This window comes from Rhinolophus sinicus, chromosome 2 (genome assembly GCF_057876585.1).
Source record: "Rhinolophus sinicus isolate RSI-liver-muscle chromosome 2, RSI-T2T, whole genome shotgun sequence".
NCBI lineage: Eukaryota > Metazoa > Chordata > Mammalia > Chiroptera > Rhinolophidae > Rhinolophus > Rhinolophus sinicus.
In genome coordinates, this window is record NC_142502.1 from 2907589 (window position 1) to 2933339 (window position 25751).

At 48.8% G+C, this 25751-nt stretch overlaps 1 protein-coding gene across 7 annotated transcripts in view; it reads left to right on the forward strand.

The window, feature by feature from the left end:
* The window catches only part of PDE10A (phosphodiesterase 10A), a 475244-nt gene that overhangs the window by 221163 nt on the left and 228330 nt on the right, over positions 1-25751 (forward strand). The window contains exon 1 of one of the 7 annotated variants that reach the window (XM_019749831.3): positions 13772-15054. The exons of 3 other annotated variants lie outside the window; for them this stretch is intronic. In XM_019749831.3, the coding sequence (XP_019605390.3) occupies positions 14397-15054 (658 nt within the window). In that variant the 5' untranslated portion in view covers positions 13772-14396. Of the gene's footprint in view, positions 1-13771; positions 15055-15812; positions 15960-25751 lie in introns of those variants that run through there. 3 more of the 7 variants (XM_019749828.3, XM_019749830.3, XM_019749829.3) reach the window with 3 other exon arrangements.

The following is a 25751-nucleotide window of genomic DNA, read 5'->3' on the forward strand; positions in this document are numbered from 1 at the left end:
TATTTTGCTTGAGAGGTGTCTATCTCCAGGGAAATCACCTCAAATTGTAGCTGGAACTTTGCCTTCTGGTAAAATAGAGAAAGAATAATTTTTCAATTTGTTTGCTCAGTGGAGTTTGCTACAGCTGAACTGTGATTCTTTTTGCTTTTTTGGCAGGAACTCACTGAAACTTTAGAACTTGCAAAATATTATATTAGGCCTTAAATCTCTCTTTTCTATACGTATTATCCCAAAAACTTAGAGAAGAAATTTCATGATGGAGTTTTTTTCTTTTCAGTTCTCCCAATTAGATGTTATATTCCTTAAGAGAAAAACCAAAGGACAAAGTCCATGATTGTCTTTGTTTCTATGCCAGTATTTAATGGTGTACCTAACCATATCTGGCCATACCCAATAGCACCCAACACAGGTACCCAACAGCACCCAACGTTACCCCCCATAGGTACCCAACAGTACTCACCATGGGTACCCAGCAGTACCCAACAGTATCCACCATCACTACCCAACAGTACCCACTATGGGTACTAAATAGTATGCAACAGTACCCACCATGAGTACCCAGCATTACCCAAGGTGGCGATAAGATGGAGGCTATTTCAGAAATGCCACTTCCCAACCTTTTTCTCTGTGTCCTAAACTGGACACATGAAATCATGTGGGCCTGTGTCCTCAAAGGAAAGTGAAACAGGGCTGAACCTTGTTAAATACTCTCTCTCTGGGCCCCACACAGTTGACTCTCAGCGATTTGCTAGCTCATACTTCACTGTATGTTTCCTCCTGGTGAAGCAGGACAGCCTTACACCAAGGAGACTGTGACATACTTCCTCGGCACTCATATGCGTGGACAGCTGTGGGAGCCCAGCCTTGCTTTGTCCATAGTGTCTTGAGAAGGTTTCTGTCAGGAGGAGCGAGGGGCCCGGAGAGGTAAGAGCTGTGTCAGAACCCAGACTTTCCTTTTTCAAATAGCCTTTTCCACGCCATATTCTTCTTGGTAGGAAGGTGGGGAGAGGTTCTTCACCACTTTTTTGTATCAACTTTGATCCCCTATTTTTTTTTTCTGCTGGTACCTAAGGCTACTGTAGCATAAAGAACATTAAATAAGGATCAGGTTAGCTAGGTTTAAACCGAGGTTTATCTGCCTTAATTAGTTCTTAGAGCTAAACCACCTCACCCCTCTTTTAAGTCTACCTACCTGATGAGGTTGTTCTGAAGATAACCTGAGATGATCGATATGACAGCCCATTTTACTGGACACCCCAGGCCACAAAGACCTGAACTGAACACATGTCACATACTTCAAATGTCTTTCACACATAATATGTTATCAAAGTACCCTTCGGAATATTCAGATTCTCCAAATGGATCATTTCAATGGGAGTTTTTTTTTTCTAGATAACCTCTCCTCCTCTTTCATCTCACAATGTGTTCCTTAACATGAAAGAATCTGGAAACATCTACCTGACTGCTTTAAATCTCTTTCTAGAAGGAAATAGACCATGTCCTTGTGGATGACAGTTGATTTGGTGGCTGTTGCTAGGATAGAATTTCTGCCACGTGTACAAAAGAATGTGCCTGCTAATTTATCATTCAAAGGGAATTTTTTTCTTTTTTGGTAAGAGCTAATGTACAAAAAGTGTTAGTACAAAGAGAGGAAGAGGGAGGGAGAAGCTGAGTGTGGGTGGTTGAGGGTTGTGATCTAGCTCTGTGAAAGTGTCTCTGAGTAACGATGTAAGCGACACTGGAGTTGGCAGAGAACCACGTCGCGTAAGAGAAAACTGTTTCCACAAGGCCAGTAGACTAGGAAGGGGGAACCAGTTTTTAATAACTTTATTTTGGAATCCAAATGAAATGGTTATGAGGATTTGAGCTTTCACAACTCTAGTTTAAATTTAAAAAGGAAATCCCCATTGCTTCTTAAGAGATGGTGCAGGGTATTTTTCTCCCAGAAATACATGAAAGAAAGGTCTGAATACAAAGGCAGTGGCTTGATAACATGGAAGGAATCATAGGAAGTATATTAATCAGGGTTCTTCTGAGAAATAGAAAGAGAATCAATACATTGGAGAGGGAGAAAAGGAGAGGAAGGAGAGGAGAGGGAGAGAGAGAGGGTGGCACGCAAAGTCTACAGATTTAAATGGCATCTAAAAGATAAAAGATGACTTCATTGACCTAACATTTGGGCACCAGGGCCTAGCAAAATTGACACGTAAAGTGAACCTTCACAGGAAGGAAAAAAGTTGATAATTTCAGGGAGATTTTGTGGTTTTCTTTGAAAGTTGTTTCTCGGTCCCCCTGGAGAAGACCCTTGAGCTCCCCCGTCATCTTCAGGGCTCTTTGAAGGTCTTTATTTCTATTCACTCCTGAGGTGAGAGGCCCATCCCAACACATAGGAAGGGAAGGACAAATGTGGATTGCCACTTTGACTAGCTCATAGCACCCCATCCTTCCAGAGAATCCAGGAAAAAAATAGACATGAAATATAGATGGTTGGTTGTAAGCAACAGTCATATCACGTGAGCCCACCCATGGTTCCCCATTCTGTGAAGAAGGAGAACCAAGGTCAATGGCACAAACAGCTCACATGAGCGAGTGCCCAGGACCTCTGGATCCTGGCCATGCCCATCCCTCTGCCCCTTCATCTGCTCCAGGCCCACTCACCTTCCTGCTCCTTCTCAAGAAGCCGCTCATGCTGGCCTCTGGGGGTCTTCACACAGGCTGCCCCTCTGTCACCTGTAGGCTCACCGCCCCCTCCCTCAGGTCTGGGCTCACATGCCAGGTGCTCTGTGGGCCCTGCCCCAGGACACTGCTGAGACTCTGCCCAGCTCCCCGGACCCCTCACTGTGTGTCCCCTCACGATCTACCGCCTTCCACAGTTGGTTCATTTATGGTATTTATTGCGTGTTATTCTCCATTCTGAAATACAGGCTTCCCCAGGGCCGGGGTGTGGTCTGTTTGGGTCACCCCTGTACCCCACATGCCTAGACTAATGCCTTGCACAGCATTAATACTTGTTGCCCAATTAATATTTGCTAAATGAATACATGAGCGATTTCCTAGTACGGTGCAAGGGTTGGCAGTCAGTTGCTCTGAATCCCCCTCTACAACCTTGCTGGGTTTTTCTGATTTGGGAAGAGGGAGGAGAACTTTTCAGTTTGCAAATCCTTGGGGACAGCCACATTCACGGGCACCCCTGAGAGCATTTGCACATCTAATTTTAAATGATCTCATTTTAACTAAATATAGAATGCAAATCATACAAGAAAATTTTCAATGAAATATTTTAAAGGCTTCTTTTCCTTTCTCAATATACTTTTCCCTTCTCAGTACTCAAAGAATAATGTACTTTTCTCTGATCAAATAAAAATAAGTCCTTATTGTAGACCCATGTATGATAAGCATTGTTAATAACTTGCCACCATGTACTGTACTTTTATTGACACTTTCCAAGGATGAACTGTGAAGTTTTATGATTCGGTCATTTTGCTTAATATATGTCCTCCAAAACAAAAACAAGCAAACAGAGCAGAATCTCAGGCTTCCAAAAGCATGTAAAAAATTGCCTGTTTGCAGAATAGCAAATTTATATTAAAAACTTAGCCATCTTTTTAGGGCAGACACAAGAGTATAGAAAACCATTGATTTTCTAATCTCAAATTATCTTGATGTTTTCACCTCTCTTCTTATCACTAAGATGATCTATTCCAAAAACTTAAGCTTGAAAACTTTGATCCTTTTTCCCAGAAAAAAAGGTGCTGGGTGTCGTGTGCCGTGGGCATCTCGCTGGAGAAAGCTGAGACTTGGGGAGGAGGGTGAGGTCTTAGCATGGCTCGGAAAGGTACTCGGAATGGAAACCACGTTTCTCGTTTGAGAATCAGGGCTGGAGATGCCCACAGACCACGTGAAAAGTCCCTGATGGAAACCTGGAGTTGAAAGCTGCTGTTCCGGCGCTCACAGCCGGCAGGCACACTCTGTGCTCTGGTTTGGAAGAGCAATCTGGGCACTTTGAGCCGCTGGTGGCCTCTGTCTTACCTTTGTGAGGAGCTCCTTGGCTTCCTTTGGCCTGGTGAGGCCCTCGAGGGCCCTCAGTTACGCTGAAAGCTCATTGGCTGCAGTGCAGGTCCGTCCAGGGTGGCTCCTGTGAAATCCCTAGTGCCCACAGCAGGTCCGGGGGCCCGGGCATTTGTTCTGGACCAACCACCGGCCTAATGGTTTCCACGTATTTTCTCTCTAAACTAACTTGTCCAAGGACTGCTAGGCTATGGCAGACGTCGGCTTCCAAACCAGGTCTGGTCTGACTCCAGAGGCCAATTCTGTTTGTTTATTTGTTTGTAACATTTCTGTTTATTGAGTGCTTACTACAAACCAGGCACCTTGCTAGGAATGTTCACACACAATCTTCTATCATTTTCACAGCCACACTAGGAGGTGAATATTGTTGTTGTTCCCACTTTAAAGACAGAAAATGAAGCTCAGAGAAGTTGTCTATTTTGTCTAGAGACACACACCTGGAAGGAGGTAAAAGCAAGATTTGAACCTGGGCAATTTGTTCGCAGAACAAAGACACGACCTGGTGCCTGCGTGAGTCTGCCCAGCTCAGCTCCTCCTTCCCCAGACGACCTTTATACCGTTGAGTATAGACGTGGATACAAAGAAAACTTTCATTAAAATTTAAAATTAGAGATTTTACAGGCCACATTCTTTTACTATACTCCAAAAAAAGAAAATAATAATAATAATGTGGCTGAAAATATTTTTCACTACTTAGAAATTGATAAGCATGCTTCTATATAACCCGTGTATCAAAAAAGCATATTAAAACTGAAATTAGGAGCCATCTGGAAATATATGAAAAGGGGAATGTTTTATTTTGAAGACTGTGGGATCCCAAAACGCTCAACTCAGGGAAAATGCATGGACAGAAACGCCTTCAATGTGAAAGAAGAAAAACTAAAAATAAAGGAGCTGAATACACATCCAAAAAAATTAAAAAACAAATAAAAAATGAAAATGCAGATAGAGAATTGATGAACAACTGAACCTCATACCACACAAAGTAAGAGAAAGTTAAAGTAAATAGACTGATTCTTTCAAACCAGAGGCTAAGGAGACCTGAGTGGTCTGTAAGTGGGGGGCGTGTGAGGTGGGGGAGGGTCTCAGGATCTCCAAGGGGTCCATCCTGCCACCACTCCACAGTGACCCCTGCCCTTTGGGAACCTAGATTTTAAACATTTTCTTTCTAAAACCAAAATGCTGCGTTGGTCTAACAAAGCCAAACTTGCTGTGGTGTGAAAGAAAACAATTAGAAATACTTAACGGCTATGCTTTCCGTAGTTTGGGGTAGCATGCATCAAAGTGGGGTGACAGTCCCATGACATGTGATGTTCACTTTTGTAAATCAAATGCTATACAAATGCACTGGGCAGTTTTACACACTAACAGGGAATCTGTTAAATTCCCTAGAAATGGTGCATACCCCTTTCTCTTCAATCTCGTTCATCCGTTGGAAAGTTTGAATTTTCACTAACTGTTTTCATCATAATTATGCTGTGCTTGGTGACTGCTTACTCAACAAGTAAACCAGGATTCTCAGTCCCCTTTAAATTATTTGCCCTTTGAAACTCATGTGTCGCCAATGATTTTGGGGCTTTTGGTGAGAAGCTTTTATAACAGCAGTATAACTTGCTCTATTTAGTTTGGACTCTTGTTTCAAAATCTCATAAAAAAAATACTCGTTTTGGATTTTGCTATTGTTACAAAGCTTCCAATTTGCTTTTTGTGATTGTGAATCTGTACTTTCACTTTTCAACGGAGACTGACCCCCACCCAGTACACTTCGCAGACCATTCCCTCATCTAGCCCCACCGCCACCCCAAGGCTGCCAACGTGCCCAGGAATTGTGACGGGGGTTCTGTTACCCTGCAGTGTTTTAAAGTCAAACGTGAATTTTATAAACCAGATCAGAGATCTGAAAATTTTTTTTAAATTCACGATTCTATTTTCTTCAGAGTTTAACTGTGCCCAGTGACTCTCTTCTGGATGAGCTCACCTAGAAATGACAGCTGGGGTACCTGCTGAGTGGTTAGTTCCAGCTGTCATTGTCAGGAGCAGTGGGGACCCACTGCAGTTACCTTGCCAGCTGGACAGGGGGTGGGAGGTGCTTTTATAATAGATCTGATAAAGGCTGGCAACTCCAGTGGGCCACAGCAAATGCAGTTGTGTGAAAAAGCTTTGGTCACGCTCAAAGACGTGGCTGCACACCGCTGACCACTGAGACATAGATGAGTAATGATACCTTTATGCCGTCAGAGGGTTTCTGATAAACTTGGTGGGAATCTTCTTCAACCAGAATCAGGTTCTAAATGCAGAACTCAAAGAGCTATTGTAGTGACTCATAGATCTATCTCCCTGTATTAACCTCTCCATTGGATTTCTCTACATCAGACCTCAAAAGCTCAAACCAGACTTCACCTGTGTTTTACGGTTACTTAAGAAATAAGGTTTGACTGAAAACAGGTAGATAGATTTTCGGGGCATACTTACTAATAACCCAGACAGAAACAGGCCTGTTGAGTGTGTAAACCTACTTTCAGGAGAAGAATATTTGAATTGAGCCCTCTTTAAAATGATCTCACTTTAATAAACACACAGTTCTGGGAATACTGAATGTTAACATCCTGCCTTAGAGAATAAAGCACAGTATCCACCTCACGGGGAAATCACAAGCCCAAGGCTGCCTTCATAGCTGCTTTTCCTCAGGTTTATAATCTACGTGTGCAAAAGTCTACACAATGAGCCCAAATTTTAGACATAATTCTTGACGGTTCTGAGCGGTGCCAAGAGTCAATTAACTGAGTCTTTTGAGTGCAGCCATAATGAGCACATTCACAGGGAGACATACAAAACAGTCTTTTTGCGGGCGGCAGAATGAGCAATTATTTTCTCCTCCTGGGCGGATGTAACTTGCAAGTGGCTGTGTAAATGGTGCATGTGTTCAGTTCTGGAGATGAGGTGGCCAGACAACCGGGGCTGTATTTACGCTCTGATCACTCTGGGGTACTGTGCTCACTGTACCCCTGAAAAATAAAGCCACCAAGCTTAGCAGTCTCATTTTTAACTGGGTTTAATGGAGTAGGAGGGCGTTCAGAATGTTTGTGCTGACATTCCGTCATCAGACGAGTTGATGTGAGCTAATGATGTCCCTTGTATTTCTCAGTGTACCTCTGGTAAGGCCTTTATGCCATGGGTGGGAAAACAGCCACTGAATGGCAACTAGGACGTAGCTGCCTTCAAGGCAGCCTTCCTGTCCTGTATTTCACTCACGTGCATTTTGGGATGACTTGTGTTAAGAAGTGTGTTAGGAGTATGTCCATCTATACACCATAAAACACAGGTCCTGGAAGCAAGATGCTCATTTTAGGACGAGGGGCCACCCTCGGACACTCGGGAAGGAGAGGATGGACAGAGTCTACACAGAACATGCAAATTCTTGCCCATTTGCGGCTTTCTCTGTGGTTTCCCACACGCGCCCTTGACCATCCACGGGTGGCAGGATTATTTGTCCTGGCCCCTGACGAGTGGCACCCTTTGAATCAGTGCCGATGTTCCCTTCCTGCCCAGTTGTACACAAGGGTACAGACTTGGGCTTGGGCCCACTGGGTCCTTTAAACAATGACCAATGGGACATGGTAAGCGAAACCAGCCAACTATTGATGCCACTTAGCTTTGGTGTGTTTGGTGGTCTTGACTGCCATGGTGAGGTCCATCAGCCGGAGTGTCCGTGCACAGCAGACGAACATCTCATAGGTAGAAAGTGAAATGAAGGTTTATTATGGAGATCTCCAGTCAGGAGCATACGTTTGGCTTTCTAGTATGTTTTTTTCAGGTAGGGTTGCTATACTAAATAATCGTTTCTTATTACTCGTGGCAGGGATGGTGGGTTATCTGATAGGGCAAGGGTCCTTTCTTAGGATTATTTTGAACACTCGTAGGCATAGTGCAGGAAAGTGTGCCAGGAGCACATGACTCTTGGCTGGAGAGTCCTGGAAACTTCCAGTGGAAACCAATACCAGAACGGAATGCTGGAGAGAGAGGGAGAAAGGTGAAGTCGTGCGCAAGCATCCACCTGGAGTCAATGAAGACACAGACCTGAATGCAGGAGCCCCCATGCTCGGCAAGGACCCACACTCCTGGCTGCTCTGTTTGAGACAATGAAACCCTATCAAACAACTGCTTTCCCGTCAGGAGCATGAAGTGGCTATGAATGAGCTCTGGGGGCGGGGGGGAACCCCAGCTCTGTGACAACACCTTCTTGAGGACTACAGTGTTACTTAGTACCGCACATACACATCAAGTTAAAGCCCACCTTCTGCACTAAACTTCATGAACGTGTCCAGAGACGATGAAGATACATTGTGTCACTGCCCCTTCCTTCAACTACCAATCTGCGAGATCTCTCTGGCTCTCGGTAAGTCATACAGATAACAAACGGGGCTGGAAAACACAAGGCTGCTCATCTTCTGGCTTGTGTGAGTCCTGTTTTCTTGTAAGAGTCCATTTCAAAAGATGTAATATTCAAAGTCCTAGTTCCAGCTCACATGGGAGCATGGTTCTTTTCCAGAAGCCGGATGGTGTGTGTGCCAGCAAGAGAAGGGCCGACATGGTCTAGACAAGGGCCTTCTGTCATAAAATTCAAACCCTTGAAACGTGTGCCCGGGCCCTGTGTGTCTGGCAGCATCCTGGACGTCAGCCGCCCAGGGTGCTTGGGTCACTGCACATGGCTCTCTTTTCCTCTGGGCACTTTCGTAAGAGAAGCTCAGGGAGAAACTTGGCTTTGTAAGTGACGTCAGAACAATTCACCCACACGCAAGAACCCAGCCTCCACTGCCTGCCCTTAAATGCCCGTCCATTCCTGGTCCAGACCGGAACACAGCTTGCCGTGCCTACTTGTGCCCCAGGCCAGACCTTGCTTTTTTTTTTTCTTTTCCTGAGATGAACAGAAAAGAATACATTCTCTGGATTAAATGAGCCGTTTTGATCTTCATTTTTGAGACAAATCTGTAAGAGCCAAGAATGTTTCTTCTTCCCACAACTGCATCTGACCTCTTGGATAAATGTCAAGGCTCATTATAAAAACATGGCTATTAAAATAAAATAGTTTGCAAAAACGATTTCTGAGCCACCGATGGAGACTGCTTATTTCAAACCATGTCCACCGTACGTCATTTGAACATCACAGGGTACTTTGTGTGGCCCTAAGGCAGTCGTCGGGTGGGATGGATGGGACACAGCAGGAATGTGGGCCAACGTTTGTGAGACTTTGTGCTTGTCATTTGTGCCTCAGGTGTCCCTAGGGGTCAGGACATGCCACCCTGAGTGAGCCATTCCTTAACCATGCTGTTTACCCCAACACCCCTCTGTAATTCCTACTCACATGCTTTAACCAGACTTTGGCGCTCCTAAAAAACCCTTTCTTTCTTTTGGGCCCTATTTTATACATATAGACTTCTCCGGTTCTGCTCAGTATTGGACTCTAAAAACACAGTATCAAACAAAATTGATATGTCTGACTTGTAAAAGTTTGGTGAAAATATTATCATGTAACTAGGACTCACAGGTGTACTGTTACTGGTGTGTTTTTGAGAAACAAAAACTACTTCAGCATTCTGCAAATCTCAATGGGCTTCTAAAGTGATTTACTACTTTTTTAATGGCAACGTCTTCAAAATTGAGTTTTGTGTCACAACCAGCACTTACATAAGAGACTTAATGCGCACGTGGTCACCACAAGGATTCGTGACTGATTATGTAACCTCAGTGTGTGAAGAACAGTGTCCTCCGGGCTAGGGACTCACAGCCATTAAGCAGAACTTTTTTTCAGGGGAGAAGTCAGTGTTTTGCATTTGATTAATGAAAATGTCCATTTGCATCTTATTATTCATCAAGAAACACACTAACCCCTTTCTCAGAAGGTATGGATACTTAAGAAGATTGATTTGGAATATTAATGTTTTAATAATCTTCCTACTTAAAAAATAGTCATTGATAATTAAACACAATTTTAATGTTTTTTTAATGAAGAATAATACCTATACTAGTTTTTAGTTGTTTTATAACATAAAACAAGCATAAAATTGTAGTTTGTTTTACAGTTAACTTGAATTTACAAAAGTGATTTAAGTGAAACTGAAGATCAAGGAATATTAGGGGTAGCTGAAGTTGTTTCTATCACCTATGGTCTGCGTTCAAGGATGTCCCATTCAGTGTATTGGCTATAATTTATAATATTATTTTTCTCACTAAAATTATAATGGCCTTTGTTTTTAGGCTTAACTACAATCGTGTAAGAATGCATCCCTCAGTTTAGTTAAGATTTGCTAACATCCACACTAATAGGAATGTGTAACCAGTTGGCATGTAGGTGACAGGTGGGGAGCAATCATTGAGTGCCTATTGTGTACTGGCCTTTACTCACGATTATGAGTGGTAGGAGAAGCATGCCCCAATATCAAGGTGTTTGAAATGGAACTGTCAGTGCAAATTATGCATGCGGAAAATTTCTTAGGAAGACATTTAATGCAACATGTTCATATGCGCAGACAAAATACATTTGTTTCAGGAATCTAGACAACAGAGTCATGATGGATGGGGGCTGGGAAAAATTGGAGGAGGCTTCCTGAAATATAGAGCTAGGAGCAAGGAATTTGGTGGGCTTGGGAAGAGGAAAACAAATGCCTGATTACTGAGTTCCACTTATAACGTGCCCCATGCTGATTCAGTGGTCTTTTTAGAAGCAGAGCGTCTGTGTGCCACATGACGCCTGAAGGACTTGTGCACTGATCATTTACTAGCAGCGAAATCCAGAAGCTTGACGTGTAAAGCCCCCACGTTTCCACTGGGCGAGAGGATGAAAGCCACTTGTTTTTGAGTTATTTTGCTCAGACCACATTGTATTTTCAACAAGTCACAAAAGTTAAAATCAATGTAAAGAAAATGTGTCTTTGGTATAGACTTCATCTGCATAAGAAAATGAGTTTAACATCTAATCAACTTTTGTTTTACATTTTACAAAGGAAGGTTACAAGCATTTGAAAAGAGAAAACAGATTATTCAAGAACCAGTTAGCAATTTAAAACTTACAGCTGTAAACAGTAACATCAAAAGTTGTAAAACAAAATTAAGACACAAGCCTGCTTGATTAAGACCAAGGAATTCATAAAACATTAACTGCATTGATTGTAAACCTAACTCTTAGGCTATTGAAAGGGGAGCATGGTTAAGTTATCATTAAAAATTCATAGTTTTATGAGGAAAATTGTAATTTAAAAAATTTCTTAGGATCTCCCTTGACCCGTATTTTAAAATGTTTTAAGAACATATAATTCAAATTAGAGAATAACCAGGCAGTTATTATTTCCTCTATAAATGAGTTATTATACATAAAATCCTACAACTAATATAGAATGAACTTGATTTAAAAATAACCATAAATGAAGAATGCTTGGAGAATTTAAATATACTTATGGTAACATAGGTGCATTAAGGAAAGGTTTCATCGCCCATACAAACTTCCTTCTTCATTATTTGGTAAAGAGCAGACAGATGCTTTATATTTTTAGAATGTTGAATTACTATAATTGTCATAACTTTGGTACTTTTAGTGGTATTACCTGCCTTCTTAATATTCTTTTAGTTTTTGTTCTTTGCAGAGTGGGCTTGCATTTTCTCAACTGAGAATGAGGAAAACCGTTTATTTCACAAGGAGCACGCCATGGTGTGAATTCCTGCATTGCTCTTCCCATGCCGCTGGAGTTGTACTGTAATCTAAGTTAATTTTGACATAGCACTAAATTGCAAACTTTATGGGGACTATCAAAATGCAGAGTTCTCATAACTATGGGCCAATGTGTTCATTCATAAAAGGTTTGGACAAACAAATATTTAGGGACAATCTTCTCCCTTTTCTGACATGTCACTAGAGAAGATCAAAGAGAAGCGAAAGAATGCACGAGAAATATATTCTACAGGTGTGGAAACCCCTGGACACAGGGGTGAGTGGGAGCCTTTGTGTCTGTTTGTAACGTAAATCTCTGACTAAACAAAATTTCTTGAAGACTGGCTAAGTGGCCACGTGCCTATTGCACTTACATGATCAGAAGTGGACTCCAGTATTAAATGTGGAGAAGCCTAACAAATGTAATCCATCATCCGTAAACATCTCCGCAACGCGTTCCTTTTCCGTTGTCATGCTTTGTCTTTTTACTTTGTCCAGGAAATGTGTATCTTCCACCAAGTATTTGGAGAAAAGGACGGAAAATAGAAGTTTGACTCCAGAAAAGGGTTAAATGAAAATCCTACAGTTTGCATCCTAATTTAACAGACTCAGAACAAATATTTGATGTTTTCCACCCTTCGCCGGTATGGAGGTTTAGATTCAAGTTACACGTAAATTTATTTGTAACTGGACAGTCACTTTAATGACTCCAAAACGGCAAGTAAAGAAACTTAAACGACAAGGAGAAACATTGTGCGTGCAAAGGAACGAACAGCGAACACTCCGAGGAGAAACACATTCTCCCTGACCCGGTGGGAAGCCCCCAGACGCTGCGCGCGGGACCGGGACTGCAGCCCGCACGAACCCGCGACTCGCAGGAAAGTTGCAAGTGCCGGGTGTGCGCGTCCCAGAAGCGGCAGCCTCGAGGCTGCAACAAACCGGACAACGTTCAAGGTTTTCCGTCGTCCCCCCCAGCCCCAAATACAAAGCAACACGGCAAAATCCCCCCTCAGTAAGGTAAGCGTCACCAGGATCCTTTTCTCGTTCCCCAAGTTTAGGGATTCCGATTTGGTGAGTGCAGGGTCTGGCGCCCGTACGCGCCATGCTTGGAGCCCTCAGCAATTGCCAAAAACGCCTCGGACTTGGCTGGGGGAGGAGACCCGCACCGTGTCCCGGGCGCCCCACGACTCCAATTTGATGCAAATACAAATACGCCCTTTTGCATTGCGGGATGTTTGGATGGGAATGGGGGCAAGTATAGACGAGGGAAGAATCTGCAGAGCGCTTCAAAGTAACACCTGAGAACTGGAAGGAGAGAAGAAAATGTGGAGGGCCTGGGGTCCCGAGCCCTGCGTCTGCCCAGTCTCGAAACCGCCCTGCAAGCCTCGGGCTCAGGTGACCGCCTTGCCCTTCTTGAAAACTGGGCTTTGGCGCGCGTGCACCACTCCTGGGAAGGTGACCTAGTTCAGGGAGTCTGGACAGCCCATCCCACCGTGGGACAGCAGGTTGATCGACCCAACTCCGGCACCGCGTAGGTGGAGGACCCGCCACGCACGCCGGCCGGGAAGCGGACACCCGCGCGTCCGTGCGTTTCGGCGCTCCAACTTCACAAACTTTTGGCAGCTCCTCGTTCGGAGCGCCCTTTGGGCAGCAAGCACACTTCCCTTCAGTAGCAACAGTCTGGATTCGGAGCTTGGGAAAGAGGCAGTGGGTGGGGGGATCGGACAAGGGTGGGGGGCGGGGGATTGTCCAAGAAAGCCGCAGGTGATGAGGCGGTCCTGGGGCTTTGGGGCGATGATCTCAGTTTTTTCTTACTGAGCCATAGTTTGCCCTTTCCATTTTCTGACGTCACCGGGGCAAACTGGGCAAACGCGAAGCTCGTTTTATGGTGGGTATCAGGAAGGCAGTGCTGGATGGAGCGGCTGTCTAAACAAACCTTAGTTTATTGGAAACACTGCGCGTTGATTTAACCCCCAACCAAACGCCCGAGTTTGAACTCCCCTCGGGGAACTCAGAGCACAGCTCGGTTGGAGGTGCTGGCCCGCCACCAGGAGGGTTCCCTGGCTGGGACGAGGGACAGGCCGACGTGGCTCGCCCAGCAGAATCCGGAACACCACATCCAGATGTGACGACGCCCCGCAGAGCCGCAGGCATTCCCCGCCCTCCTGCCCCGGCCGGCGCGCGCACTGTCCGCAGAGGGCCGCGGGGGTGCGGGGCCTGGCGCTGCCGGGCAGAATCGCGGCGGGGCGTGCTGCGTGGGCGCGAACGGTAGCGGCGTGGGGAGCGCCCGCTCCGCCAGTGGGCGTTCTCTGCAGCCGCCGCCGTCATCGCCTGCACCGGTGGCGGCATCGCGGCGCTTTTCCCCCGCTGCTTCGGAGCAGTGGCCGAGGCTCGGCCGCCGGAGCGCGCACGAACCACGCCACGCTTGCAGGAGGCGTCTCCGCAGCCCCTCGCCCCGCCTGGAACTCGCCGCGGCCCAGGGACCTCACGCACCCAAAGCGGAACACGATGTGAGATTGGGCCGCGAGGGGCGCGGAAGACGGGAGAGAAGCTCGGGACCGACCGGCCGAGGAGGGCAGGTCCCGCGGGGGCGGAGCCCGCCGCGTCCAGGCCGAGGAGGAGGGCCATGGCCAGCCCCGAAGAGCCGCTCGCTCCCCGCCCCCAGGCCCCCCTGCTAGCGGCCGGGGACCAGCCCGGCTCCGGCCACGGCAAACTCCGCCCGGAGCCCCCGCGCCCGGCCCCCTCCTGCACAGGCCGCGCCAGCCCCGCGAGGGGCCCTGGCACCCAGTGTGCGCGCGGCGGCGGCTGGGTCGCGGCCCGCGCTCCCGTCGCGCTCGCCTCCGCCTCCCCTGCGCCCCCCTCCTCTCCACCTTCCTTTTGCTTCTGGCCGCCGCCCCCGCCCCCTCCTGCCCTCCTCCCCTTCTCATCTGCCTATCACCTCCGCGTGCGGCTCCCAGGAAGGGGGGGCGCAGCCGCGGCTCGAGGAGGCGGAGGACTACTGGCGGCTCCCTCGAGCGCCCCCCCGAGCAGCAGTCCCCGCGGCAGCGGCGGGCGGCGGCGCCTCGTCCTGTCCCCTGCTCTCCAAGGTTTGCTGCTCCCGGCCCGCGGCGGGCCCTGGCCGCCGCCGCCCCGGCTCCCGCTCCGCCCGGCCGCCCGCCTCGCGGGCTCCCCCGGCTTCGCCCTCGCCGCCGCGGCCCCGCTGCTCTCCGGCTCCGACATGGAAGATGGACCTTCTAATAACGCGAGCTGCTTCCGAAGGTTGACCGAGTGCTTCCTGAGCCCCAGTGAGTGCCGGCTCCACGTCCCCGCGCTGGGGGGCGGGCAGGGCGCGAGTACCCAGGCGTTTGGCGCCCAGCGGGCTTCCCCGCAGGGGCGCAGGCTGCAGGCACAGTGGGGGCGCCGGACGCCGGGGTTTCCCAGGCTCCGCGAGCGTGTGGGGGGGAAGGGTGACCCGGAGGGCGGCGAGCGTTTAGAACCGGACCTGCTGCCAGTCGCGGGTGCCTCGGTGCAGTTTCTGGCCACACTTCCCCGACACGTCTTTATACTCCCCGCTCTGTGACCACGCACTCCTGCCTCTCCCCTCTTTAGCCTGGAACCATGCGGCTGGAGTAAACGCGCTTCCTTCCACTAGGAGTCCCGTCCCCTGAGGCCCCTGGTTGGGCGAGGGCAAGCCAGGGCCCCGAACCCGGCGCTCCCAAAGGTGAAGGCGCTGGTGGTTCCCGGGGTTCAGTGTCGGCGCCAGGGCCGCTCTCCGTCCGCCCCCTCCCGTGACCCTGTTCCAGAGCGAGGACTAGGTGGGTGCAAACGGGTGCACCTCCGCGGAGAGGGAGCACCCCAACCCGGACTCCACTTTCTGTAGAGCTCGGGGCTTAGCCGGCGCTCGGGCTGGTGAAAGCAAGGACAATGGGGCGTTAGGTTGGAGGAGAGAGGCGCCGCCCGTTCGGAGCCTCGGGCCGCGACCCCGGGAGGACCACGGCCAGTCCTACTCCCCAGCTCGGGGTGCGAGGCTGAGAGCACGCTGGAGCAGGGTTGGCAGAAGGCGTGTCACGGGGGAGGGGGGGGGACAAGCCAGAGCAGAATAGGCAAAGCAGAGGTTCTCTAGAAAGCAGGAGGCAGGAGACGTTAATGGAAGAGGCGCCCGGTGCGCAGAGAAGGGGATCGCCTTTGTCGTGGATGGAGGGCGAGCGAGGTGAGGACGGGAGATCCGGCGCCAGGCGGGTGAGCGAGATGTGCCGCCCGCGGGGCACTGGCGACTCCGGCGCCAGGCGGGTCGGGCGCGGCTCCTCGAGGCCCTGAGTGCGGGGCTCGGGCGCCACGGTCCACCGCGTGCGCACCGAGCCTTTGTCTGCTCCTTGCTGGGGAGCCGCGTTCGCGCGGCGCCTTCTCCCGGCAGACTCGTCCAGCGTTGGGTTGCTGTTTCGGCTTCCTGCTCTCCTCTGCCGCTCACCCCAGCCCTGCCTCCCGGGCACTCAGGGTCCAGCCCCTCCTCGCGGCCGGAACTTGTCCGGATGCCTTTGGGGCTCAACCTGGGGGCGTGCGAGCTTGTCCATGATCCCGCCTCTCGGGCGTGGGTCTGTTCAGGGCGACCTCGTGGTCCGGCGGCCTCTCACACACCCGCGCGGGCTCCGGCTCGGGAGTCTGTGCTCCTACTTGCAGGCTGCGTTGATTTGCGGGGCATGGGGCCTGGGCTCCCAGCTGACCCCCATCGGGCAGCTTCCCCTAGTCTGAAGGTTCATAGATGCTGCAGTGTGGGCACGAGGGGCTCGCCTGTTGCCTACAGACATGTTAGGCGTGGACGTTTTCACTTGTGGAGACAGAGCCAGGGTGGCCGTGGATGGAAAGCGGGGGGAGAGCACGGAGCGCTCAGCCAGACCTGACCTGCATTGGGTCAGACTCAGGCCTGGTCTGGGACCGGAGTCCTGTCTGTCCCCTTCCTCCTACACTTGTGAATTCCTTCTTTAAGAAATTAACATCTACCTTTTACAGTTGTCAGCTGCTGGGATGGGGGGTTGAAGGCTGCCACATCGTACCTATGACAACATTGGTTTTGGGAAAGGGTGGTGCCAAAGAGAGGGGTGTAGGCTTTGGGATGGAACCTGTTTTCCTAAAGCCGTGAGGTTTCTGTTTGTTTGTTGTTAATGCTGTTTGTGAGCCTGAGGCTGTACACCCTGTAGGACTGTTGTGAAGCAGAAAGAAGGTGCACAGGTCATGTCCATGAACTTGTCCAAGGGGCTTCCCCTTTGGGAAGACAGAGGACCTGGAGGAGAAGAGGGCTGTCCCTAGGCTCCTTCCCCTTTGCCGAGAGTTCCCAGAGGGGAAAGCCCAGTGATAGTACACTCAAGAGTTTGTGGTCCCCCCCACCCCACCCAGCCAAGTCGGCAGAGGGTAGCGTGGCATTTGAGTAGGAACAAGAAACTACAAAAGTCTTTGGGACATTGCTAAGGTAGTAAGTACAAAGGCACTTTTAAGGACAATCTGTTATTAGACCCACCTCCCCCGAAAGTGGGAAGCAGCTAGATGGATGATTAAAGGGCAGTGGCCAGTTTCTGCGGTGCTGCTCTCTCTAGTCTCCAGTTTTGGGGTCTTTGTTTCTGTCCACTGCTGCACGACCAGCCACATTGGTCTGAATTGCGGAAGTACCTGAAGCTTGGCAGACTTTTTTTGATATTTGTCAGTAAAAATGAGCCTTTTTGGGAAGAAAGAAAAGAAAAAAAAGCCACCAAACCTGGATTCTAGAAGAATGTAAAAATGCCCAAATGCATACAGATGTGTCTTGCTGCATGTGTATTTCCCTTTGATCTCTTTGTCTTAACAGGCAAGTGTCATGCAAAGGCTGCTGTGAGCAATTATTGTTTCTGGGAATGCCTGTTTTATTTTAATCATCATCAGAGAGCAAATCGTGTGGAAGGTATAATGTACTAGTTCCGTTCCTGGCCATTTGGGCACTGCAGTTGGTTCACACTCATTACTGGTCCCCTCAGTCATGCAAGGAACAAATACATGAAAAGCTACTGCCACTTGCCAGGTGCTGCCCTAGCCAGGCCCCTGTCCCGGAGGACCCAACGTGACCAGCCAACAGGAGCGTGCCTCCAAGAAGTGGGTTCAGCAGGGAATCCAGTGCTGCAAGGGTCAGTGGTCCTCCTCCATCCCTACCAGGCCCGGCCTGACTTCGTCTCACTCCGCCATCAGCCTTTAGTTGCTGACTTCTGAACTGGCCGGAAAGTTGCTGATGGAATAGAAAAATCTCTGCCCTGGGAGAGCCCCAATCCTGCTGAAGGGAACCGAGAGGCCCTCGTTGCAGTGGTGTGTGTGTGTACGTACACATACACGCAAAGGAAAGCCAAGAAGTCATGCTGTAACAGTCCACACTTGGTGCTGTGCTGGGAAGGGTAGGATATAGGCTGTGGAAGAAAGGCTTTGGCAGCTGAGTTGAATATGGGGCCCAACGACCTTCCCACTCGGAAGTTGTGTCCTCCTCTCCCTCACCAGGGCTCCCACATCTCTAGGTAATAATGTGTGGGACACCAGTGGGCTGCTCCGAGTGAGGCAGTGAGCTGAGGGAAAAGCATACGGTTGGTCGGGGAGGAATGGAAACACACAGAGTGAGAGGGGAAAGACTTGTGCACGCAGACTGCACGTGCCGCTCCAGGCCGCAGGTTCTTGTGTGTTTCTCAGTGCAAAACAGAAAACGTGTTTGTTTTCAGGAATTGGTGGGTTTTAGGTGTACTCCGCATCCATCCGTCTTGCTCTGTTTCTTGAGAGTTAAGATGCTGTGTGGCCAACACTTGAGCAAAGTGAGATAAATATCCCTTTTAAGAGCGAATGTGCTTAACACATAGAAGCTACACTCGACTTCACATTGCACTTATTTTTATGGGCCCGGTGAGACTGAGATTGCTGAGGGATGCGAGGGACAGAACAGCAGTGGGTGTAAATCAACCAGCAGCTGAAGAGCAGGTAACCGTTGCGTACGCATTCAGTGCAAATTGTTTGAGGGAAATGGAAGTATTGGTAAGTGTCCCCTCAGAGGACTTGGAATGTAGACATGGACACCTCCCACAGAACCAGGCTGTGAGTTCTTCCTGCCTGGCCAGGGTGCAGGTCAGGGTCCCTGTGTAGAGATGTGAGTGACTGTTTAGGCTGCAGTCATCCGAAGCGGCTGATATCCAAAGGACAGGCTGTTTGAACTGGAACTATTTAGGTTTGTTCATTTTAATTTCACATTTCTCATTTAAGTAAAAAACAAACAAACAAGCAAAAAACAAAAAAACCTGCATGAACAAATTTCACATTTCTCATTTAAGTAAAAAACAAACAAGCAAAACACAAAAAAACCTGCAAGAATTTAAATGAGAAACGGGAAATAGTACAAGATGATCTCTTCTGTCATCTCAATGTGATACATTACCCTTACATAATTTTGCACTTAAAACTTTTTCTACCCCATTAGGGAAAAAACAGGCAGTACAATGAAATAAATAAGTCCTGGGGATGTCTCGTCCGGCTTGGTGACTCCTTAACAGTACGGTATTGCATATTTGAGAGTTGCCAAGAGACTGGATCTCAAAAGTCCTCATCAGAAAAAAAGAATGGGCTGCACTGGGCCATTAAGCAAATACTAAGATTTTGTTTGCTGTACAGCAGGTTGAACATGGAATGGTGAACCTTTCACCGGTAAACACATGGTTAGTTTTTGTTTGTTTAAAAACAGCTTCTGCAGTGTGACAGGGAAAGAAAAAATAATTTTCATGAAAAAGAAATACTTCTCCCTTAAAAGGAAGACTCTCTTAGTTGTAATTCAAAACATCTGAATTCCCTTTGAAGCTGTAAATCAAGGTCCCCTCGCAGTTGATCTAAAGCCGTCCAAGGGAAGGGGTGATGGAAGAGCTCCAGGGTTCACACAGGAAACTGGATGCCGCACTTGCTTTCTTTGTAGCCCTTACCAATTTCTGGGGTGCTCTCACTCATTTACTGGTCTACTGCCTGCCTCCGGGGTGCAGAAGGCAAGCTATCTTAGGAGATCTGAGGGCTGGGCTTGTCTTTTTGGGGTGCACCCCTGCGACTGCAGCAGTGGCTGACACACATATGGGAGGTGCTCATAGATTTGTGTGGGAAATTCAAAGATGAAAAGAAACAAAAACAGCATGGCATTCGTCTTCCAGGAACTTAGAAGCTGAGGGCCGCTCAGCTCTGTTTGCCTTAGCCTCCGTCCTGTCCTGGGAGCCAGGATGCAGTCCTGGGTGACACACTTATTTCTGTCAGGAACCCACGGGCAGCAGGAGAGACAGGCAGAGCTTACCAGCACGTTCACTGCCTGGCAGAGGCAGACAGAGAACCCAGCACGCTGAGTGGAGGCCCTGAGCTGGTCCCCGAGGAGCTGCTCTGAGTCAGAGGTGGAAGGTTCCTCCAGCCAGTGGGCCTTGGAGGAGGAGAAGCCTGGGGACAGCCTTTGGGCCAGGCCAGGCCAGGCCAGCCAGGGCACATCCAGAGGCTGCCATCAGGAAGCAGCCTACAGCGAGGCTCGGGAAGCGGGGAGAGAGTGGTGGGACCAAGAGAGGATTCTCGGGGGCTAACGCCAAGGATCTTAGTGACCCTTTGCCGAACCCCTGAAAGCTTTCAAGGGGGAAGGAAGAAAGGTCGGAAGACCGTGCTGGAGCAGGACTCCCCATGACGAGGCAGAGGGCTAATATCTGGGGCAGGGTCATCTGCCAGTGTGGGCAGGGGCTGAGCCAAGACAGGCAGCACCCACGGAACGTCCAGGACCAGCGTGGCCCGCAGCGGGCGCTGGCTGTAGGACTGGGCGACCGGATAGGGAGCAGCAGGACAGAGAGCTCCCGAGTTTCAGGATTGGAACGTTGGGTATGTGTCTTGGCGGGGTGTGTGGTGCTTCCATGTTCCGAGAACAGCAGTGTCAGCATGGGAAGTGTCAGCATTGAGCACCTCCTCTGTGGCGAGCACCATTGTTGGTCCTGGGCATTTCTGATTGTGTGGTGCCAACACTGTGGTATAGACACAAACCAATCAAACTACCAGCAAAAAATGTCAAACATCAGAATGGCTATCATCTACAAGACAAATAGTAACAAGTGTTGGAGAGGCTGTGGAGAAAAAGGAACCCTCATACCCTGTTGGTGGGAATGCAGACTGGTGCAGCCGTTATGGAAGACAGTGTGGAGGTTCCTCAAAAAATTACGAATAGAATTACCATATGACCCAGCAATCCCTCTCCTGGGTATCTACCCAAAAAAAATCTGAAACCATTTATACATAACGACACGTGTGCTCCAATGTTCATTGCAGCTTTGTTTACGGTGGCCAAGACATGGAAGCAACCAAAATGTCCTTCGATAGATGAATGGATAAAGAAATTGTATATATACACAATGGAATACTATTCGGCGGTAAGAAAAGATGATATAGGAACATTTATGACAACATGGATGGATCTTGAGAGTGTAATGCTGAGCAAAATAAGTCAGACAGAAAAAGCAGAGAACCATGTGATTTCACTGATATGTGGTATATAAACCAAAAACAACAAAAGAACAAGACAAACAAATGAGAAACAAAAACTCATAGACACAGACAATAGTTTAGTGGTTACCAGAGGGTAAGGGGGGAGGGGGGTTGGAGATGAGGGTAAGGGGGATCAAATATATGGTGATGGAAGGAGAACTGACTCTGGGTGATGAACACACAATGGGATTTATAGATGATGTAATACAGAATTGTACACCTGAAATTTATGTAATTTTACTAACAATTGTCACCCCAGTAGATTAAAAAAAATATATCAAACATTAGAAATAGCAGTTGTCGTACAAGGCTGTGCAGTGAACGGAAGTTGAGAGTGGAGGTGGCTCCTTCGTGGGTGGCTCTGCAGGCCGCTCTGGGTCGGGCAGTTGTACTGGGCAGCACGTGACCAGGTGCAGCCAGGTCAGAGGGACAGAATGAAGGGCATGGGGCCGACCAGAACCAGGTAGGAATGAAGCCACGGAGGCCCACGGGCCAGGCTACGGCTCTGTAAGTCAGGCAACAGCCGCGTTGTACTCCACAAGGAAGGGGAAGCTACTGGAAGTTTCTAAGCAGGTGGCTGACAAGTGATTGTGATCTCAGGAGCTCGTTCTAGCTGCAGTTTGGTGAGTGGATCTGGCACTGTCGTGGGAATGGGGTACATGGAGGCCACTGGACTGGTCACGACCAGAGACAGTGGTGACTGAGATTAGGGTGACAATAATGGAGGGAATGTGGCTTCAGGAGGTCTGTCAGTGCAGGTGCGTGGGATGTGTGGAGTACAGGGAGGCAGGGGCTCAAACACGGGGCCTGGGTGTTAGCTGGAGCGCGGGGCTAGTGGAGAATCTGTGCTGTGACGGGGCAGCGGCGATGGGCTGGGCAGGGAACCAGGCCTTCTGCTGGGAACATTAAGTCTGAGATGCCACCCACACGGCTGCGTGGAGAGATGAAGAGGCTGGTGGGGAAGGTCTGGACATCAGACGGCTGATGGGTCAGGACTGGAGAATGAAGACTGTGGCTGTGCCATTTACATCCATGGACTGCACGCCCCATCGAGCGTAAGCAGATGCTTCCCGTGACTTTGAGGGATTTCAGGGAGATGCAGATGGGGTCCGTTCCTAAACAGCTGCGTGGTGCCGTGTGGGTACCGCAGCAACGTTTGATGGATGGAAGGACAGGTCCTGGAAATCTGCAGAGGGAACTTGCTGAGCACTCCTGTGGTAGTGGAAGCCACAGTCATGAATGGAAACCTGAGATGAGCAGTGGGTGTGAGAAGAGGGCAGAAGACAGATCCATTAAGGGAAGAAAGAAGAGCCATGGGACTCCCTGAGAAAGAGCGATCTGAGAGGGAGGAGGTGACATGGAAGAGGGTATCACGGAGCTCAAAAGAGCAACCTCAAGATGGAAGAAGCCAGGTGCCCCAGGGATCCAGTACGTTGACAGCCAGGTGTCTCTAGTGACTGGTGTCCAGGGATTCTGATTGGAGTGGCGGACATGGAAACTGGTTTTAGTGGGTCAGGAGTCCATGGAGACAAAAATAGATGGCAGTTTTAGTCCTTAGAGAAGAAAAGGTGAGAGAGCTGCATAGCTAGCGGGAGATAAAAGCTGGCTTTTCTCCCAGGTAGGGCTAACTTGAGAGTGTTTATTGAGGAAAAAGGAATTTGAAGAAATAGGAAAAAGAGAATGGAACAAAACCTTAAAGAAGAGGGGAGGGGTAGAATGTAGTGGACTTGACAAGCTTTGCACACCACACAGGACCTTTTCCCAGAGGGAGCTGCGGAAAGAGTGGTTTTTGGGTAGAGGGAGGGCAAAGGTGACAAAGTAACAGCGTTTTCACAAACTCCTATCTACCTAATGCCCTGAGTGGGCAGAGTCACGGCCACCGGAGAGTGAGCAGACCAGGAGGGCAAGGCCTTGGAAACTTCGAGTGGTGACCGGGGAGGCAGGAAATAAGCTTCAGAGATTGGAAGGATGGCCTGGTGACTGGACAATCAGATGACAGATGGGGATGATCGAGAGAGAGCTTCTTAGAAGGAAAGTCGTATGGGTAGAGTAATATTTCGGAAGACGTATCCATTGGTGTGTGGAGGGAACTCCATGGGCGAGGTGGCACAGAGTAGATGCAGTACTCTGCATTAAAAACCAATACACGGAACCAGGAAGAACGGACGCTTGTAAGCCCTCCATGCACATCCTGATGAGAACTGCCCAGCAGGGTGAAATTGGAGTGGTGTCCCGAGGAGGACGAGTATCTGGTATGAGTTGCTCAGTGAGGGAAGGTTGTTCCTGGAAGAGCGGTCCCCTGCACAGGCACCAGGGTGGGGACATGCGGTGAGATCTCAGAGAACAGAACTTGCGATGAGCCTTCTCTCACCTTCTCTCACGCATAAGAGAAGTGGCAGACAAAGCTGGCAGGGTGGAACAGGAAGGACGGAGATCATTAGCATTTTGTATCTGGGAAGGGTGGGCCTGCCTAAGGGCTGGTGTTAGGAGATGATGTAACGTATGGCCATTTACTGAGCGGCTAACCTGCCCCAGTTGCTGACGTCCCCGTTGACGGGATCGTATCCAGACAGACTTGATCTTTGCTTTTAGGGAGCCGCTGTCTGGCGAGGGGTACGGACACTTTCCATACATGTTAACAGTGCCAGTTGACACAGGACTGTCTGAGTGTGTCAAAACACTCTTCCCTGGCGTGCATGGCCCATGGGATGAGTCTTAGTTTCTCGAATTGCTCCTGCAAAGCTCTCCATGCAGACACCCTCTGCCCTCTGCCACATCTCCCCTGCATGTCCATCCGTGCCAATCGGCCGGTCGTCTGTGAGCTTCTGACCTGAGTCATGATGTCTCCTCTGAGTGGGTAGCCTGGCCTCCCAGTTGGCAGCTGTGGGGCACGTGGATCCCTGGTGCCCCCCTCGTCTGTGCCTCTCTAGCGCCTGGCACTCCCACTTGTCTGCGTTCCTGTGTCACTGTGTGTTCCTTTGGGGGCAGGAAGCATGTTTTACTCACTTTCTTAACCTCAGTGCATAGCACGTTGCCAAGGCCCGTAAGTCAATGAATGAATAAGTAAGTGAAGGTGTTTACGTGAGAGAATAGGATCAAAATGGTCCTTTAAACACATTAATTTTCCTAACAGGAAAGAAAGAATGAAATCAATAACGTGGTGGTTAAATTTTGCTGGCATGACGTGAAACTGCTTTTGATTTTTCTTCAGTATTATTGTATGTAATCCAAACATACTATTTTGCGCCAGTGGCCAGGGATTGCACGTTACTGAGCACACAGTGTATGCCCGTGCCTGAGCTGCTGGGGTGGTGAGCAGGTGCCAGGCGGTGATGGGAGGAGGGAGATGAGTGTTTAGAGCACTTTGGGTGCCTCCGTTTTATTTCTTATTTCCTGAGGCACCGATAAAAGGCTTTTTACTTGGACGAAAACATTTTCTAGCCCAGCAAAGAGAAAGTGATGCTTATGAACTGCGGAAACAATGCCATGTGTTTGGACGTGCTGAATTATTTATAAAAACACAAGCATATTTGGACTTTTTGAAGTTGGCAAGTACGATGTCAGAGCAATTTTGCAGGAAGAGCAGGTTGCTGTGTTCTGGAAAAAAGGCTGGAAGTGTCCCTCTAGAATCACAGGCGAGCAACGGGTGGAGGGTGACGCAGGAACGACGTCGGGGAGTGTGGGGTTCAAACTGTGCTCCCTGCATGTGATGTCAGTACGTGTTTATTATAGTTGTAGCAGCTTCCAAAGTAAACATCTAAAATGATACCCAGAAAGGTTTGCTCACCACGGCTTCCTTGAGTTAGTAACTACATGTTACGTCACTGCTGTGAGGATTACCTGCGTCTTTAGGTGATCTCGTCCCACGATGAGAAGTTTATTTTTAAAAGCATGCCTGTCTCATCAGTCATCACGCCTCTTTAGAATAATGTTCTAAATATATCAAATGTATTGTCTAATTACTTTGAGGTAGATTAAAGACCTAGTTATAAAACCGCAACAGTTCAAACCATGGGGCTCTGGCATGTGACTGGACAGACCGATCAGTGCAGCAGACTAGACACGTCTTAAGACACAACTGGACACATAAGGAACCTAATGTGTTTTTAAAGTGTCATCTCATATAGGACGAGTAAGGATAGAATGTTGAACACATGCTTTGGGGACACCTAGGTCGTCATCCAGAGAAAAATAAAATTAGATCGTACTTTAACTGTGTCTCCAGGTTAAATTCCAAATGGATCTATGTTTAAATATACACACTTTTGACCCTTGGACAAGTTGGCGATTAGAGGTACTAACCCCTGCACAGTTGAAAAATCCACACACAACTCTAGACTCCCCGAAACCTTCATTGTAGGCACCCCTTGGTGTCCTCGGGGGATTGGTTCCAGGGCCCCCCTGCAGTTACCAGAATCTGTGGCTGCTCAAGTCCCTTAATGTAAAACGGTGTAGGACAATGGTG